The sequence below is a fragment of the Muscardinus avellanarius genome (assembly GCF_963383645.1).
Source record: "Muscardinus avellanarius genome assembly, chromosome: 1".
NCBI lineage: Eukaryota > Metazoa > Chordata > Mammalia > Rodentia > Gliridae > Muscardinus > Muscardinus avellanarius.
The window spans coordinates 28,447,083-28,466,603 of NC_137786.1; the positions used below are offsets into that span (position 1 = coordinate 28,447,083).

General features: G+C 43.2%; 1 protein-coding gene across 3 annotated transcripts in view; it reads right to left on the reverse strand.

Annotated features, from left to right (window-relative positions):
* Nucleotides 1–19,521, reverse strand: part of MTMR12 (myotubularin related protein 12) — a gene marked incomplete at both ends in the record, with an annotated part of 106,161 nt that overhangs the window by 46,825 nt on the left and 39,815 nt on the right. For all 3 annotated transcript variants that reach the window (XM_080705542.1, XM_080705544.1, XM_080705543.1), the window contains 5 exons: nucleotides 2,834–2,963; nucleotides 7,140–7,233; nucleotides 11,507–11,637; nucleotides 15,286–15,358; nucleotides 18,020–18,162. In XM_080705542.1, coding sequence (XP_080561668.1) covers nucleotides 2,834–2,963; nucleotides 7,140–7,233; nucleotides 11,507–11,637; nucleotides 15,286–15,358; nucleotides 18,020–18,162 — 571 coding nt within the window. The remainder of the gene's footprint in view (nucleotides 1–2,833; nucleotides 2,964–7,139; nucleotides 7,234–11,506; nucleotides 11,638–15,285; nucleotides 15,359–18,019; nucleotides 18,163–19,521) is intronic.

Sequence of the window (19,521 nt, forward strand, 5' to 3'; positions counted from 1 at the left end):
TTGGGAGGCAGAGACAGAAGGATTGCACAGGTTCGTAGCCACTGGCTTAGGAAACCCTGTTTCCAAATAAAAATATAAAATAGGTCTGGGAGTGTAGCCCGGAGGCTGAAGGGCTTCCAGGAACCCCAGTACCACCAAGATAAATAAATAAATAAATAAATATAATAAATAAATAAATATAAAAAATAAAAAATAATTATAAGCCGGGCATAGTGGCACACACTTGTAATCCCAGCATTTGGGAGGCTGAGATAGGAGGATTAGGGTTCACTGCCAGCCTCAGCTACTTAGTAAGACCCTCCAACAACTCAGTGTGACCCTGTCTCAACTAAAGAATAAAAAATAGGGCTGAAGGTGTAGCTTGGAGGTAGAATGCCCCTGGGTTCCATCCCCTGTACCGCGCGCATGCGCTCGCGTGCACACACACACACACACACACACACACACACACACACACTATAAGTAATGGACATGGTGGTACACTCTTATAGTTCTAGCTGTACAGGAAGCTGAGGCAGGAAGACTTGCTTAAGCCCACAAGTTAAGAGGCCAGCATGGGCAACATATGCAAGCCACTTAAAAAAAAAAAAAGCCACAGCTATAATCCCAGCTATCCAGGACGTAGAGGCTGGAGGATCACAGGCTGAAGATCAGCTTGGGCAACTCAGTAAGATCCTATCTCAAAATATTAAAAAAGGGAGCTGGGGATGTATCTCTGTGGAAGAAAGACCTTGGGTTCAGTTCCTAGTACTGCAAAACCAAACAGTTTTGGGAACGGGATGCCTTATATTAGTATGAACCTTACATTACATATCCCAGGAGCAGGGGTTCCTAGCCTCTTTCTGAGCAAGAGCTGGCTTTCCATTTTAAGCTGCTTTTCCCCTGGAGAAGAGAAGACCACAACGCAGTTCTAGGTGTGGCCAGGACCCTCCTGCACTCGCTGTCACCGCAGCTCATGCTGTGCAGGGTATCACCCTGTAAACGTCTGAGACTGATCAAAACCAAAACTGATCTGCTGAAGGGGCCTATCAGAACCATGAACACAAAAAGCCCTACAGGGCTGTACCACTTTATGAAACTGTTAACAGGGTGCTAAAGCATATGCTCTAAAATGATAAGACTTGAGTTTCTAAAAAGAGATTATGCAGAGTCATCCTTTAAAAATGTAGGTCAGCTCGTTCCCTGCCTCTGCTTAAACTCCTCCTAGTTCTCAGAGTCAGAAAGCATGAATTCTTCTGCGGCACCCAACCGTGCCCGCTCTCCCGCTGCTCACCTCCTCCTCCTCTCCCCTGCCCTCACTGCTATCACGCAGCTTTCTCCTGACTGTCCACTTCCACCAAGGCTTTGCTCAACGACCACTTACTCCCGAGGTCTTCCTGACCCACCATCCCCCGGGACCCCGACCCTCTGCGTGGTCTATTTTCTCCACAGCACTTCACTGGTGATCAAGCCCAGGCCTCACGCACCTTGGCAGCGCTCCGCCACTCAGCTCCCACCCAATTTAGTTTAGTTGTTTTCTTGCTGCCAAGGACTGAACCCAGGGCCTGGTGCAATCTAGCCACACAGTCTACCACTGAGCTCCGGCTCCCTAGCACTTATCTTGTGATAGACTAAACTTTACTTCTTTATTCTATCATCACCTTCCTCCCATTAGAAGGAATGCTACAGCCAGGCAGAGGTTTTCAGGTACTTTGTTGACAACTATATCTCTAATAGCTAGGATACTTTCTGGCACATAATAGACACTTGAACTTTTTGTTGAATAAATAAAGTGCTCCATAAGAGGAATAAAACACACAATATAAATTTGGAAATCAGGATTGGTGGCACACATCTGTAATCCTAGTATTTGGAAGGCTGAAACAAGAGGATCACAGGTTCACAGCCAGCCTCAGCAACTTGTGAGGCCCTCCACGGAAACTTAGTGAGGCCCATTTTTTATTCTTTATTTTGAAACAGAGTCTCACTAAGCTGTGGAGGGCCTCACAAGTTGCTGAGGCTGGCTGAAAACCTGTGATCCTCCTGTCTCAGCTTCCCAAGTACTGGGATTTTAAGTGTGGGCCACCACACCCAGCAAACATGAATAAATTTTGAAAACATTGTACTAAGTGTAAGAAGCCAGTCATAAAAGACCATTTATATAAAATGTCCAGAACAGGCAAATCTATAGAGACAGAAAAGCAGATTAGTGCAGGGCTTGATTGCACATGCCTGTAATCCCAGTACTTGGGAGGCTGAGGCAGGAAGACTGCAGGTTTAAGACCAGCCTCAGTAACTTAGTAAAAATAAAATAGGGCTGGAGTTGTAGCTCAGTGGTAGAATGCCCAAGTTCAACCTCCAATATATAAAAACAAAAAGAAAGAAGCCAGGTGTGGTGGCGCACACTTGTAATCCCAGTACATGGGAGGCTGAGACAGGAGGACCGCGCAAGTTCAAAGTCAGCCTCAGCTACTTAGTGAGATTCTCAGCAACTTAGTGAGACCCTGTTTCCAAATAAAATATAAAATAGGTCTGGGAGTATGCCTGGAGGTAGAAGGTCCCTGGGTTCTACCCCCCAGTACCACACACACACACACACACACACACACACACACACACACACACACAGAAAGCAGATTAGTTGTTACATAAGGTCAGTGAGAGGCAGGAGGATGTTGGGGTGGGGATAAGGACTAACTGCTCATATGCTAATGGATATGGAGATTTTGGAGGAGGGTGATGAAAATGTCCTAAGCTTGAGTGCACTGATGACTGCATACTGCTGTCAGTATATTTAAAAACACCATTCACCTCAAGAGGGAGAACTGTAGGGCACAGCCCTGATGAGGCTTACCTCCCACAGATCCTGTAGCCTTCATTGGCACTCACTGCTTTGAACTTCATGTTGCCTTTGGTCCGCTCCAATTCCCAGCACCAGTCCTCAAGTGTGTCAAACATTACTGTATGGTTCTTGGGATTGGTGGCTAACAAACAAAATTAGAAAGACAATAAAATCTCTTCATGAAGCACTGGTATTTTAATTATGTAGAAGTGCATCCTCAAGCCCGTTTCTTCCACTAAGCCCATTTTTATGAAAGCAGAATGAATTCACTACTTAATCATAGCCTTACTCCATTTTTTGGTCACTAACCCAAGATTATGATTTTTTTTTTATATTGTAACAAAGAAGTTATTCTTGTTTCACCCCTTGCAAAAGTAATTTATAGTTAATTTTCAGTCATTTACCACATGAGTTTTTGTGTGCATGTGTAGTACTGAGGATTGAACCCAGGGGCATTCTATCTCCAAGCTACACTCCCAGCCCTATTTTACTTTTATATGGAAACAGGGTCTCACTAGGTTGTTGAGTCTCACTACTTGCTGAGGTTGTCCTTGAACCTGCAATCCTCCTGTCTCAGCCTCTCAAGTACTGGGATTAAAGGTGTATGCCACCTTACCTGGCTGAGATAAATTACATAGATCAAAAAGATCAGCCAGGTGTGGTGGTACATGCTTGTAATCCCAATAGTTGGGAGACTCAGACAGGAGTATCCAGGTTCGTGGACAGCCTCAGCTACTTAGTGAGGCCTCTGCACTTAGTGAAACCTTGTTTCAAAATAAAAAATAGGGCTGGGGGTGTAGCTCAGAGATAGAATGCCTCTGGGTTCAATCCTCAGTACTACACATGCACACAAAAACTCATGTGGTAAATGACTGAAAATTAACTATAAATTACTTTTGCATACATACATACAAAAAGATCATGTGAAGCACTAAAATACAGACTTGGCACAAAAACTAAAAGAGAGGAAAAGGAAGAAATTAAAAGAGAATAAAGATGTGCTGAATCTTTGGCACAAAAGTCCACCAGAAGGTAGCAGAATAGCCAGGGTTGACCAAAGTAAGGGTTCTGGCATGCTAATCACCATATGTTGGCAAGTCCAGAAACTGTACTATGATGGGTTCAGATCAAGAACCAGGATTTAAGGCCAGTTGTGGTGGTGCATGCTTGTAATCCCAGTACTTGGGAAGCTGAGACAGGAGGATCACAGGTCCGAGGACAGCCTCAGCTACTTAGTGAGGCCTACCATGACTTAATGAGACCTTGTTCAAAATAAAGAATAAAAAAATAGGGCTGGGGTTGTAGTTCAGGGGTAGAATACCCCTGGGTTCAATCCCCAGTACCCCAGTACCAAAAAAAAAAAAAAAAAAAAAAAAAACCATCCAGGATATTAGGAAGAGGTAGAATTCCAAAAACTAAGAGTGTGGTTTTTGAAATGTGAATCCAGTAAGTGTCTATATGAATTGGAGTGATCAACAAAGAAGTCATATTTGTGTACATCATGTTGCCACACACTACAGGCCAGTACCCAGTGAATCAGCACTTGTACATACAGCTACAGAAGACCTGTTGTTCACAAAGATGAACTTACTGAATTAGGGACAAATTTTATGCTCAGCCTAATCCTAGTACAAGTATATTTGATGTTAATGTAATTCTCTGAATGCAATCTATTCTGAACAAATGTAAAAATGCAGTTTTACACCCTCAATTTACTCTTCTTTAATGACTGTACACTAGGTGCCATGAAGATTTTGTGATCTTCATAAGACTTCAAGGGAAGCATTAACACTGCTGTGTTTTTTGGGGGGTGGGGTCTGGGGATGGATCCCAGGGGCATTCAACCTCTGAGCTACACACTCTGCCCTATTTTTTATTCCTTATTTTGAAACTGGGTCTCACTGAGTTGCAAAGTGCCTCGCTACCTGAGGCTGTCCGCAAACAGCGATCCTCCAATGCTCCAGTCTCAGCCTCCCAAATGCTGGGATTACAAGCGTGTGCGCTACCACACCCGGCTAACATTGCTGTTTTTAAAATGCAAAAACAAGCCGGGCGTGGTGGCGCACACGCTTGCAATCCCCGCGCTTGGGAGGCAGAGACAGGAGGATCGCGCAGGTTTGAAGCCAGCTGCACGCGCTGGCTTAGGAGACCGTTTCCAAATAAAAATGTAAAATTAGGTCTGGGAGTGTAGCCCGGAGGTAGAAGGGCTTCCAGGAACCCAGTACCACCAAAAAAAAAAAATAATAAAAATAAAAATAAAATAAAATAAAATGCAAAAATAAGCTGGGAGGATGAGACTGGAGGACTGCAATTTACAGACAGCCTCAGCTACTTTATGAGGCCCTCTGCAACTTAGTGAGACCCTGTTTCAAAATAAAGAACTAAAAACTGGGGTAGAGGGGGTATACCCAGAGGTCAAATATCCCTGGGTTCCATCCCCAGACCTGCAAAAAAAAAAAAATAAAAACACACACAAAAAAATAAAAGTAAATGCAGAAACATAGGTACCAAGGGTGAAATGTCATTTTCAGGATCGCAAAGGCAGAAAATAGCTGGGCAAGGATTTGAATTTAAGTGGGATGACGCCAAAACCTCCATCTTTTCATCTAAACCTTCAGAGCTCCCAAAATGCACCATGCTCTCTGAGATAGCTACACCTCTGTATCCTCCAGGCCCATCAGGTGCTCCCACCATCCTGCACAACCCACTCGGGCACAGCCTCTTCCTCTGATAGCCACCTCCCCCTGGCAGGGCTGGCACCTCCATCAGAACACATATCACTCATGCCTCTCCATGGGACTGTGTGCTCCATGAGAGCAGGAATTCAGTCCTGTTCACTTCCATGTCTGCGTGGAGTCTGGCCCACAACAGGTATTCTTTTTTTTTGGTGGTACTGGAATGGAACCCAGGGGCTTTCTACCTCCGGGATATGTTCCCAGACCTATTTTATACTTTATTTGGAAACAGGATCTCACTACGTTGCTGAGAGCCTAAATAGCTGAGGCTGGCTTTGAACATACGTGCTCCTCCTGTCTCAGCCTCCCAAGTACTGCGATTACAAGTGTGCGCCACCATGTCCAGCTCACAACAGGTATTCAATAAGTATTTACTAAGTGAGTAGCTAGTGACAAAGCAGTTCTGCAGTCCAAAAAAACTGTGTGTGTGTGTCTGTGTGTGTGTGTGTGTGTGTGTGTGTGTGTGTGTGTGTGTGTGACAAACAGACAGACCAGGGACTGAATCCAGGGTCCCACATATGCTAGGCAAGTGCTCCACCACCGACCTATATCCTCAATTCTATATATAAGCGCGCATGTGTGTGTGTGTGTGTCTCACTGGGGATTGAACCCAGGGGCATTCTACCTCTGAGCCATACCCCCAGCACTATTTTATTTTTATTTTGAAACAGGGTCTTGCTAGGTTAATGAGTCTCACTATTTGCTGAGGCTGTCCTTGAACCTGTAATCCTCCTATCTCAGCCTCCCAAGTACTGAGATTCCAGAGTACACCATACCTAGTTACACGAGCTTTTAAACCTGCCACTTCCCTGACATGGGATTCAAGAGCACTCAACAACAATTTCATGTTAAAAGTAATGGGCACAGCTGGGATAATGGTGCACACTGGTAATCTCAGTATTTGTAAGGCTAAATCAAGAGCATTGCAGGTTTGAGACAAGCCTCAGCAACTAAGTAAGACCTTGTTTCTAACTTTAAAAAAAAGATAGGGTGGCCTGTGGGTCAACTCAAGAGGTAGAACACTTGAGTTTAATCTTAGCACCACAATAAAAAAAAAAATCACCCAAGACAAATAGCTTTTTTTTTTTTTTTGTGGTAGCACTAGGGATAGAACCCAGGGGCCCTCTACCGCCTGGATACACCCCCACCCCAGCCCTATTTCATTTTAAAAGAGAGCCTCACTGAATTGCTGAGGCTCCTGTCTCAATCTCCCAAGTATGGTGATTACAGGCATGCACCACCATGTCCAGCTCCAAATAAGGTTATTTTAAACTTGCTTCAATTTTGCTTCTCTACAGTCTCACATTCCTAGTATAATATATTGATTTTACTTTTCATAAGAAGTCACCAAACAATCCACTGCAAGAAAGCAAGTAAACAAACCTAAAAGAAAACTTAAACAAAGATCACAGGAAAAAAAGTAGAAACCTTCTGAACGAATTTCCCAAGCAAGAGGTGACCAAACTAGAGCAGAAAGGGGTGTGGGGGGACCACCCCTGGGTGGGTTTTGCCCCATGTCTGCCTATAGGAAAAAATACAAAGGATCCTACCTACCCTAAAATTAAAACCCAGAAAATACTTACCTGTGTTGTTTTGTGCAGCCGTTGCATAGGAAAACAGAAACAATCTTTTAAGCAGTTTAGGAGCCTGGGTATGATGAATTATGCCACTGACAATCTAGAAAAAAACCAGCCAATGTATATTAGTTAGTCTCTCTCTCTCTCTCTCTCTCTCTCTCTCTCTCTCTCTCTCTCTCTCTCTCTCAGTCACTCACTCACTCACTCACTCACTCACTCACTCACTCACTCACTCTCTCATACTAGGAATTGAATCCCGTTGCCCTGTACATCTAACCTCTACCCAAGCCCCCCCCCCCACCCTTTTTTTGGTACTGGGGTTCCTGGAAACCCTTCTACCTCCAGGCTACACTCCCAGACCTATTTTTTAAAATATTTTTATTTGGAAAGAGGGTCTCTTAAGCCAGCGAGGCTGGCTTCAAACCTGCACGATCCTCCTGTCTCTGCCTCCCAAGCTTGGGAATTACAAATGTGCACCACCACACCCGGCCCCAAGCCCTTTAAAAAAAAATTTTTTTTTTTTAAATTTGCAAACAGGGTCTTACAAAGTTGATGAGAGTCTCACTAAGTTGCTGAGGCTGTCCTAGAACTCAACTACCGAAATTACTAAAGTGTGTGCCACCACACATGACATATTTATGCTTTGACAGATAAACACACTAAGGCTGGAGCTGGCTCTTCTAGGCTCTCAGTCATGCTAATGAGGCTCTAGGGACAACACAGCAATCCCTGCTGAGGTCTGGACTCAGCCCTTGGAATAATGCCAGATCAACAGCACACTATTTTGTCACTTTCTAAAAGTTCTTAATTTCTAGAAAAACATTTTAAACAACTGGGTGTGGCAGCAAATGCCTATAATATCAGCACTTGGGAGGCTGAGACAGGAAGATCACAGGTTTAAGGACAGTCTCAGCAAACCATGAGGCTCTCATTAACCTAGCAAGACCCTATTTCAGAACTGGGCCTGGTGGTGCATGCTTATAATCCCAGCATTAGGGAGGCTGAGACAGGAGGATCGCAGTTCATGGACAGCCTCAGCTACTTAGTGGGGCCCTTTGCAACTCAATGAGCTCCTGTTTCAAAAATAAAATTAAGACTAAAAAATAGGGCTGGGGGGTGTGGATATTGCCTCTGGTTTCTATCCCCAGTAACACACACACACACACACACACACACACACACACACACACACACACACGGCCCTGTTTCAAAATAAAAAATAGGGCTAGGGGTGTAGCTTGGAGGTAGAATGCCCCTGGGTTCAATTCCCGGTATCATATACACAAAAATGAATGAATGAATGAATGAAGATGAAGATTCTATAGCCAAGGTATCCATTAATAGATAAATGGATCCCCAAACTGGTATATGCACACAGTGAAATTTTATTCAGCCATAAAGAAGAAAAAAATCATGTCATTTTCAGGAAAATGGATAGAACTTCAAACTATTATAGTAAGTGAGGTTAGCTAGTCTCAAAAAAATGAATAGATGTATGTTTTCTCTTATACGTGCAGGCTAGACAGAAATTCGGAAACAAGGGTAACATAAGGTCGAAGAGCAGAGACTCCAATGGAGTGAATGAGGGAGTTTAGGGAAGAAAGGAGGGGGATGAAGACATACAGAGTGTAACATCAGAAGTAAAGCTATATATGTATTCAAAATTACCAGTTCCGATTGCAAACATGTAAGGGGGTGGGGGAGGGAGTAGGACCTGGAAGGAAGTGTGCCAGGGGTTGCCTGCTATATGTTCCTGTCATTCTACACCTCAATATGATGTAAAATTACAATAGACCAAGTAAATAAGTATGTATGTATGTATGTATGTATGTATGTATGTATGTATGTATGAAGGTTCTAGCTGCTCAGAGAATTTTCCATACCTACACCACTCTTTCTGCTCAGAACAGGTAGTTGAGTCATTTTTATTATTTTAACTAAAGATTACCTGAAAGAAAATTCAAGCGTTACCTGTAGGTGTACACAACTCACTAGAGACAATATACTGTACTGGTCTCTTGCTAAATTTCCTGATATATTTACAAGAGTGGCAAGTTTGAGACCTTTAGTATTTTAGTAAGACAAATATTGAAATTAATGTGAACACCAAATTGAAACAGCTACTTTCTGAGTTCACCCTTTACAGATTTCAATTGATTGTGCCAGTTAGGAGATTAAACCAGGTTTAGCCTCCAAAGGCACAACTGGCAACGCAGCTTTGTTGGTCTGACCTGTGTACCTCCTTTCACACACAACCACTACATCCTGGAGGTAACTCACTATTCACAGGAGTTGAAAGTCAGTGCTACTGTGTGTGTGTGTGTGTGTGTGTGTGTGTGTGTGTGTGTGTGTGTGAGAGAGAGAGAGAGAGAGAGAGAGAGAGAGAGAGAGAGAGAGAGAGAATGGGAATGGAACCCAAAGGCATTCTACCTCCGAGCTATATCCTCCAGTCCTATTTTTTATTCTTTATTTGTTAACAGGGTCTCACTGAGTTGCAAAGGGCCTAACCACGATCCTCCTGTCTCAGCCTCCCAAATGCTGAGATTACAAGCGTGAGCCACCACACCCAGTAGTGCTACTGTCTTTAGAACAGGCTGGCAGAGGTAGGAAGAGGGATAACTTGTAGCTGTCCCAACCTTCTATTTCCTCCAAAGCCTCCTGACCTGGCTTCTCACTTCCCACCTTCAGTGGCTACAGGAGTTAAAACATTATGAAGTGAAGGGTGAAAGCTAGTACTTGCCAAGCTGACATGCAGGCATGCTTTACTCAGTCACCACTCACTTACTTTTTTTTTTTTTTTTTCAGTACTGGGGATTGAACCCAGGGGCATTCTACCTCTGAGCTACATCTCCAGCCTAATTTTTATTTTTTTAATTCTTTATTTTGAAACAGGGTCTCACAGAGTTGCAAAGGGCCTCACTAAGTAGTTGAGGCTGTCCACGAACCGCAATCCTCCTGTCCCAGCCTCCCAAATGCTGAGATTACAAGTGTGTGCCACTATGCCTGGGTTACCGCTCACATTTTAATCAAAGAATATGGAATTACAACCAATTTCAACATCACAGAATGAAGGCTTCCCTCTACCTTCAGTCAATGAAAATAAAAACTATAGTTAGTGGATTTGGGTGTAAAAATGTCTCCTGGACCTCATGCTCCAGTGGCCACACTGGGTGGAGGTGGGTCCCTGGTGTCGTGGCAATGCGTGTGGGTATGTGTGTGTGTGTGTATCCCAGTCCCACCCACCTGCAGAATAGTTCTGACCTGCTCTCTGACCTTTCCATTTTTCTCTGCTCCCCACCATCATACTGTAAATACCTGCAGCCCTGGCTCCTGCTTGGCAGCCAGCATAAAATGAAATATATATATAGGACTAAACAGGCATGGTGCTGCATACTTGGACTGAGCAGGCATGGTGCTGCATACTTGGGAAGCTGAAACAGGAGGATTGCAGGTTTGTGGCCAGCCTCAGGTACTTAGTAAGGCCCTCCGCAACTCAGTGAGACTCTGTCTCAAAATAAAGAATAAAAAAAGGGCTGGAAGCTGGTGTGGTGGTGTTGCATGCTTATAATCTCAGCATTCGGGAGGCTGAGACAGGAGGATGTGGTTCTCGGATAGCCTCAGGTACATAGGCCCTTTGCAACTCAGTGAGACCCTGTTTCAAAATAAAGAATAAAAAATAATAAGGCTGGGGTGTAGATCAGAGGTAGAATGTCCCTGGGTTTCATCCCTAGTACCACACACACACACACACACAAAAAAAAAAATTAATAAGTAAAAAAATAGGGCTGGGGAGCCAGGCATGGTGGTGCATACTTTTGCAACTCAGTGAGACACTGTTTCAAAATAAAGAATTAAAAAAAAAAAAAATAGGGCTAGGGTGTAGCATAGAGGTAGAATGACCCTGGGTTCGATTCCCAGTACCACACACACACACACAAAAAGGCTGGGCATGGTGATGGACGCTTGTAATCCCACGCTTGGGATGTTGAGAAAGGAGGATCACACAGGTTTGAAGCCAGCCTCAGGTACTTAGTGAGGCTCTCAGCAACTTAGTGAGACCCTGTTTCCAAATAAAATATAAAATAGGTCTGGGAGTATACTCTGGAGATAGAAAAGCCCCTGGGTTCCACCCCCAGTACCACACACACACACACACACACACACACACACACACACACACACACACACACACACACACACCGGGCTGGGGATATAGCTTGGAAGTAGAATGCCTCTGGGTTCAATTCCCAGTATTGCAAAAAAAAAAAAAAAAAAAAAAGTCTGGACCACAGAGGTGAGAATGCTGACTCAAATACTGGGGAAATAGTCGGGAAAACCTAAAGGGAAACAGACCCCAAAATGCCACTACTTACCCTTTTGACTTCCTCTTCCTTGGTGTACCTCAGACAAAAGTGGAACACTCGAAGGTCTTTGCAGTGGATGATGAGTTTCTCTGGGTACTTCTTCAGCTGTCCAAAGAGAGTTTTTTTTTTCTCATCGAACACTACAGAGTAATGATGAAATCAGGAAAAGAAATATGTTATATAGCAACAATTAATGCCAGAGAAACGAGGCCCCCTACTAACTTTCAAGGGCAGGAATCCAGACCCCCCACCCCCAAACCAGCAGCCCTGTCTCTTGAAAGCAATCATTTCTTCATTCCACTACAGTAAACTCTAGACCCAGGCATACTGGCCACTATCAGCAGAATAGACTCCACTGCCCAAAGAAAACCCACTTCTTTTTTTTTTTTTTTAATTTTTAATTGGTGCACTGTATTCATACATCATAGTGGGATACATACTTTTGTAGACATACATGCACACATTGCCCAGTCAGCCCCCACCCGATCCCCACCCCATTCTCTCCCTATCCCTCCCTCCCATGCTTGGCTTAGTGATTGACATCTAGTATTATAGCAATTTATCAAAAATTAAAAATGATAATCTCACAACAGTTTCATTTGTCTGATACCAAGCTTTTGATGACTTAAAGATAAAATTTCAATATTTCTTTTTGCTTTCTTTCTTACCAGAGAATATTTTTTTTCTATTTTTTAGGTGAAACTATCATATATTTATATATTTATTTTTCAGAAAAAAAAATCAATCCTAATATGGAATATGGACTCTAGGTACCCACAACAATCTTGAAAAAGAACAAAGCTAGAAGATGTATATTTTCTGATTTCAAACCATATAAAGCTACAATAATTGAAACAGTGTAGTACTATTCTAAAGGCAGATATATAAACCATTGGAGTTAAATAAAAGCCTAGAGCTAAATTCTTCCCTATATTGTCAAGTTATTTTTGACAAGGTTTCCACGAACATTTGGTGGTAGAAATAATAATCTTTTAACTAAATATTGTTGAAAAATAATAATTACATGGAAAAGAATAAAATTGGACCCTTACCTAATCCCATATACAAATATTAACTCAAACTAGATAAAAGACCTAAATATAAATCTTAAGACTATAAACTTTTAGGAGAAAATCTAGGTCATTAAACCTCACAACATTGAAATTGGCAGTGATTTCTTGGTTATGATTTCAATGGCACAGGCAACAGAAGAGTATAAAAACTCCCTAAAAAATAAAAAACATATTGTATATCCAAAAACAATGTAAACAGAGTTAACAGTTACTAATAGAATGGGATAAAATATTTCCAAATGCTATATCTGAAGGTATATTAATATTCCAACTAGAAATCCTAAAAATTAACAACAATAAAGGCAAACAATACCCTTTAGAGATAGGTAAAAGACTAACATAAATAATGAATCTCCACAGATAACCAATCTTAGTTGTCTGTTGGATGGAAAATCTTGTTTCTCTAGTTCTGATGTGTGTTACCTATTTCTTCTTTGTAGTTAATCTCTTTGAGTATTTTCTCTAGTGCTGGTTTTGAAGACATAAATTCCTTCAGTTTCTGTTTGTCATGGAAGCTTCTTATTTCTCCATCTAATTTGATAGAAAGTTTTGCTGGGTAGGAAATTTTTGGCTGGAAGTTGTTTTCTTTCAAAATTGGGAATATGTTACTCCAAGCCCTTCTGGCTCTCATAACTTGGTTTGGGAAGTCTGGAGTGATTCTAATTGGTTTGCCTCTGAATGTCACTTGGCCCTTTGTTTTTGTTGCCTTTAAGATTCTCTGCTTGGCTTCCACATTGGTCATTTTGACAATTATGTGGCGTGGGGATCCTCTTCTCCGATCCTGTCTAAAGGGAGTTCTATACGTTTCCTGGACCTGCGTATCGACCTCTTGCTCTATGTCTGGAAAATTTTCTGCTATTACTTCCTTGAAGAGATTGTTGATCCCTTTGGTTTCACTTTCTTTTCCCTCCTCTATTCCAATTATTCTTAGGTTAGCTCTCTTAAAATGGGCCCATATTTCTTCAATATCAGATTCCTGCTGTCGGATATTTTTTTCTAGATTAGAAACTATGCGTTCATTTTTGGAATGATCATCTTCTAAGAGCGAGATTCTGTTCTCCATGTGTTCTAAACGGTTGTTTGTGCTTTGAATTGAGGCCTTTACTTCATTAATTGCATCCTTTATCTCTTTTTGGCTCTCTCTGAGTTCTTTTCGAAGCACCTCTATTATTTCTACAGTTATTTTCCTGATTTGATCTTCTATAAATCTCTGATTTTCTGTTTTATCGGGTTCTGATGTTGTGGGGTTGTGAGCATTCATTGCTCCAGTGTTATTCCTCTTTCCCATGATTTCGGAAGTTTGTGCCTTCTCTGGGTTCTTCCCTTGGGTCACTATGACTTCACTTAAGGTGCTCTGGATCTCGAGTCAGTAGTATCTCAGACCCCACTACTCCTTTACTGGGTTGTATCACAGAGTCTCCGACCCAGAGAGTCGATAGAGGCTGCTTTAGACTGTGGGGGGTGCCAGGTTGCACGTTCTCCTATGGTGTGATATCACTGCCACCGCCCCTCTCCTACTGGGTCAAGTCCCAGTGAGTACAGTACTGGGATTTCTCCGCTGTGGCCCACAATTTGACTCACTGTTCTTGAGTACGCAGATGTAGCTCTACTGAATTCGGTGAATTCGGTGCTGTTGCCGCCGGTGGCAATATGGCGCCGCTGCTACGCCCTCGGCTATGGGGCTGGCGTTTTTTTTTCCTTGGTTTTGATTTCCACTCTGAATCCCTGCAGCGTGTGCTAAGCTCAGCCACTGGAAGCTTTAGATGCCCTCTGCGCCGAGAAATCCCACCTGGCTGTTCCGCAGCGGCTCCCCTTGGCTTGCTGTGGCCCTCCCGTGAATTCGCCGGTGCCGCCGGCAGTATGGCGCTGCTGCCGCGTCCTCGGGCCTGAAGCCGCGTCCTCGGGCGTGAGGATCTCCTCTCTGGCTCTGTTCTCAGTCCGCTTTCTCTCTGGAGCCTGGTGATTTTTTTTGTTTCTCTGATGATGTTGTTTTCTGGCTTTGTAAGGCGCTGATTTTGTGGTAATGGAGATTTGTTGTTAGCGGGGCTCTTAAGCCCCGCTTTTCTTGGTCGCCATCTTCCCGGAAGTCCCCCGAAAACCCACTTCTGAAGGCTGAGATCATAAAGTATGAAAAAGAGAGCACTGGGGATGTGCTTTCACACCAGCCAACAAGTAGGTGATGGGTGGGACCCCGTCTAACACCTCTCTCTTGCCCCAGAGCCTGGACCACTTAGCACCTACTGGTGTTCAGAACATCATGAACAGCTGCTACTGAATGACTTCTGAAAATGCCCTGAACACACACACACACACACACACACACACACACACACACACACAGGAGGAACAGAGAAAGGCTTCGTAGGAGTGGCATGTCTAGTCAGCAGAAAAGGCATCTTAATGCAAAACAAAAGACCTTTCCAGATCAGCCTTTAAAGTAAAATGTACACAGCTAACTCTGGTGTCAAACTGTCTGGTTGACATCTAATACAGAATGGTCTGTGTGGAGTACTAGAAAAAAAACAGGTTCCAAGTTAAAGTCCAAGCTTCTCCAGCTAAACAACCCCTAACGAGTTACTTCAAATATTAATGTATCAACCATAAAACTGATACAAGATCATTTATGTGAACACTTTCTATAAACTATAAAGGGTATCGGCATCATAGCTATACATTCAAAGGCTGGAGACATCCTAAGAGAAAAGAGATACTTACCTCCATAAATCTGATCCACACAGTGGAGTGTAATGTCATTTTCTCCTATAACCTTATTCTTAAAGTGAGTTTCCTAAAAAGATTTAAAAGGAAACAACTGTGACTCCTTTTTATGTATTGTTAGACATTTACAGACAAAGCAAATCACCATTCTCCACTTCTGCATTTAGATAAACAGAGAAATGCACCCACACATTGCTAAGAGAATGGCAATCAAGTGTGTGAGAAGAGCTCATGAGTACTGGCTTTGCAATTCAAGCAGGCCAGGTCACACTGGGGCTGCTCCTAGGAAAATCCACCATGCCACACACAGTCACTAAAAAATATGGGGAGAAGCCGGGCATGGTGGCGCATGCTTGTAATTCCCGTGCTTGGGAGGCTGAGACAGCAGGATCGCACAGGTTCGAAGCCAGCCTCAGCTGCTTAGTGAGGCTCTCCGCAACTCAGTGAGACCCTGTTTTTTGTTTTTTTTTTGGTGGTACTGGGGTTCCTGAAAGCCCTTCTACCTCCAGGCTACACTCCCAGACCCATTTTTACATCTTTTTTTTATTTGGAAATGGTCTCTTAAGCCAGCGCCACTGGCTTCGAACCTGCGCGATCCTCCTGTCTCCGCCTCTGAAGCATGGAGATTACAAGCATGTGCCACCACGCCCGACGTTGTGAGACCCTGTTTTAAAAAATATATTTAAAAAAAAATAGGCCTGAGAGTAGGCCGGAGGTAGAAAGCCCCTGGGTTCCACCCCAAGTACCACCAAAAAAAAAAAAAAAGTGGTGGCGCATGCTTGTAATCCTAGCATTTGGGAGGCTGAGTTGGGAGGATGGTGGTTAGCGGACAGCCTCATCTACTTAGTGAAACTCTTTGCAACTCACTGAGACCCTGTTTCAAAATACAGAATAAAAAATAGGGCTGCAGGTGTAGCTCAGAGGTAGAATGCCCTTGGGTTCCATCCCCAGTACCACCAAAAAAAAAAAAAAAAAAAAAAAAGAGAAGAGAAGAGAAAAGAAAAGAAAAGATGCGGACATGACATGTAGACTAACATTCTTGGTGACTTTCACAGGTACTTGACATCAGATTTGGGTAGAAAACCTGAGAGATTCAAGTACAAGATGAGAAATCAAACTGCTACATTGTAGAGCAGCACAGAGGACCAGATTTGGAAACAGCAACAGTACTGCTATTTAAGAAGCAAGGGAGGAGTTGGGCTTGATGGCACATGCCTATAATCCCAGTTACTTAAGAGGCTGAGGCAGGAGGATCAAATTCGAGACCAATCCACATAACTTAATGAGACCTGTCTCAAAATAGTAAAAAGGGCCGAGGGTTTAGCTCGGCTCTGGGTTCCTGGGTTCCCTACCCAGTAAATGAAAAGAAAAATGTAAGAAAAAAAATAACAAAAAAGAAACAAGGGAAGTCCAAGGCAGCTGGGGCCAGGAAGGACCTTGTCTGGGTTTCCATTAAAACAGTGTTCTCCTAGGGTGTGAGTAGTTGTCTTCATTAGTAAGTAGGGACAAATCTCACGAGGACATTGCCACTAAGTTTACACCAAACATAAAATAAACTAAAATTCAAAAGCTGTACTTAGCTGGGCATGGTGGTACATGTTTATAATCCCAGCATTTGGGAGGCTGGACCAGGAGGATCGTGGTTCATGGAGAGCCTCAGCTACTTAGTGAGGTCCTTTGCAGCTCAGTGAGACCCTGTTTCAAAATAAAGAATAAAGCCAGGCGTGGTGGCTCACGCTTGTAATCCCCGCGCTTGGGAGGCAGAGACAGGAGGATCGCACAGGTTTGAAGCCAGCCGTGCTGGCTTAAGAGGCCCTGTTTCCAAATAAAAATATAAAATAGGTCTGGGAGTGTAGCCTGGAGGTAGAAGGGTTTCCAAGAACTCCAGTACCACCAAAACATAAATAATTAATTTTTAAAAAAGAATAAAAACAAAATAGGGCTGGGGGTTTAGCTCAAAGGTAGAATGCCCCTGGGTTCTATCCCCAGTACTGCAAAAAAAAAAAAAAAAAAAAAAAAAAGCTTCACTTGCCCTCAGTTTCTTTACTGAACTCAGTTCCTGAATCTGAATAAGAGTTTAGTACTCTTATTTACATTACTTCTACTTCTATATGTTTTAATAAAAACATGGAGAACTAGTATATTTGGGGAGATGCTATTCCAGTGAGTGACTTGTACTGTGTTGAAATACTAAGCCGGGCGTGGTGGTGCACGCTTGTAATCCCCGTGCTTGGGAGGCTGAGACAGGAGGATCGCACAGGTTCGAAGCCAGCCTCAGCTACTTAGTGAGGCTTTCAGCAACTTAGTGAGACCCTGTTTCCAAATAAAATATAAAACAGGTCTGGGAGTATAGCCCGGAGGTAGAAAGCCCCTGGGTTCCACCCCCATACCGCAAAAAAAAAAAAAAAAAGAAAAAAAAAAGGAAGGAAGGAAGGAAGGAAGGAAGGAAGGAAGGAAGGAAGGAAATGAGAAAAAAATTGAGTGGCAACCTATAAAGTCAAAAGCGAGCCCCTTTGCTGAGGCACAAGCGAGAAATTTCTAAATAGTCCTTCTGATTAAAAGGAGCTTCTGAAGGAGAAAGCAGACCAGTGAGGAGAAGGACATCTGTCTTCTGTTTGTATTTATGTGTTGGGGTGAAGGTAGAAGAATTGAGGAGCTGGGAGAGGAGCTTGAGGAACAGAGCCATAACTCTTATTCCTTCCAAATGCAAGCAAATGCAGCTCATACATACATCATTATCCAATGCAGATTCATTGTCACCCAAGAAGGCGATTTTGAAGTCTGTACAGACGAGCCTCCCATAGACTCCACACTGACAGGAATCTTCCTGCACGTACTTCAGGACTGTGCTGGCTTCACAAAGCAGCTGTTCACCTGGTGAAATCCAAAACAAGTCCTCCTTAGAGTCTTCAGGGAATACACGGTATGCGAACACTAAGAGCTTTGCCCACTCTGTTTACATAAGAACAGACATAATAAAAAGCAGCAGTTCAAAACATATCGCTCTCAGAGTAGCAAGATCTACAAAATTTAGGAGAGATGCAGCAGTGGGGAAAGCAAAATGGCTCAGAGATGGGCTGGTGATGTAGCTCTGTGGTAGAGCATGTGCCTAGTATGCCTGAGGCCCTGGATTTGATCCCCAGCACTGCAAAAATAGAACAACAACAACAAGGCTCAGAGACCCCTTCGTGCAGGGATCTTCTCACTGTATTAGAAGCTTCCAAATAGGTGGTAATGATCTTAGCTGTACTTCTGAGCACAGATCTAGTGGTTTTACCACTCTGACCCCGGCAGATGTTCTGGAGCAGTAATATCCTAAGAAAGCAAAGACATGCAGGCTCGCTAGCATGCCTTGGCGCACATCCACCCTTTCCTGTGAGCGCCCGGGGACTTCCAGGCAGCTTCCGCAGACACAAAAGGTGCTGCAGCCTTCCGCAGAACTCAGTGTGGGCCACTTCATTCTGGCTGCATGCTGGGAGGATGAGAGGAAAAAAAGAGGTCAGAGGCCGGTGGTGGGAAAAAAACAAAAAACCATTTCCTCTCTTTCTTAATTGAGAGTATTTCCTCTCAGTGTGTCACCTCTCCGCTGCATCTGCAGTGTCCAGCCCACATGAGAAGCCACAGGCTCGGAACAGTCAGTGTTTCTTTTTATGGTCAAAATGTTTAGGATGAGGACACAGGTAAACATTTTCTGTTCGGAATCAGAGAAATTCAAGAGGGTAGGATATCTGGGTGAGGGCAGGGATAGAGAAGGATATGGAGGAAATAAAAACTGAGCATTAATACTTTATAACAAAAAAGAAAAGAAATTTTCTTCTCATTTAACAGATAATCATTTTCTCCTCAGAATCTCCCTCTGGATTCTTCATCCTTAAATTTATCTTTAGCTGGGCGTGGTGGCACACGCTTGTAATATCAGCACTTGGGAGGCTGAGACGGGAGGATCACACAGGTTTGAAGCCAGCCTCAGCTACTTAGTGAGACTCTCAGCAACTTAGTGAGACTGTTTCCAAATAAATTATAAAATAGGGCTGAGGGTATAGCCCAGAGGTAGAAAGCCCCTGGGTTCCACTCCCCAGTACCACAAAAAAAAAAAAAAATTATTTTTAGCCAGGTATGGTGCACAGCTGTAATCTTAGTACTTAGGTTGAGACAGGACGATTGCAAATTGGAGGACAGCCTCAGCAAGTAGTAAGAATCATATCAACCTAGTGAGACTGTTTCAAAATAAAA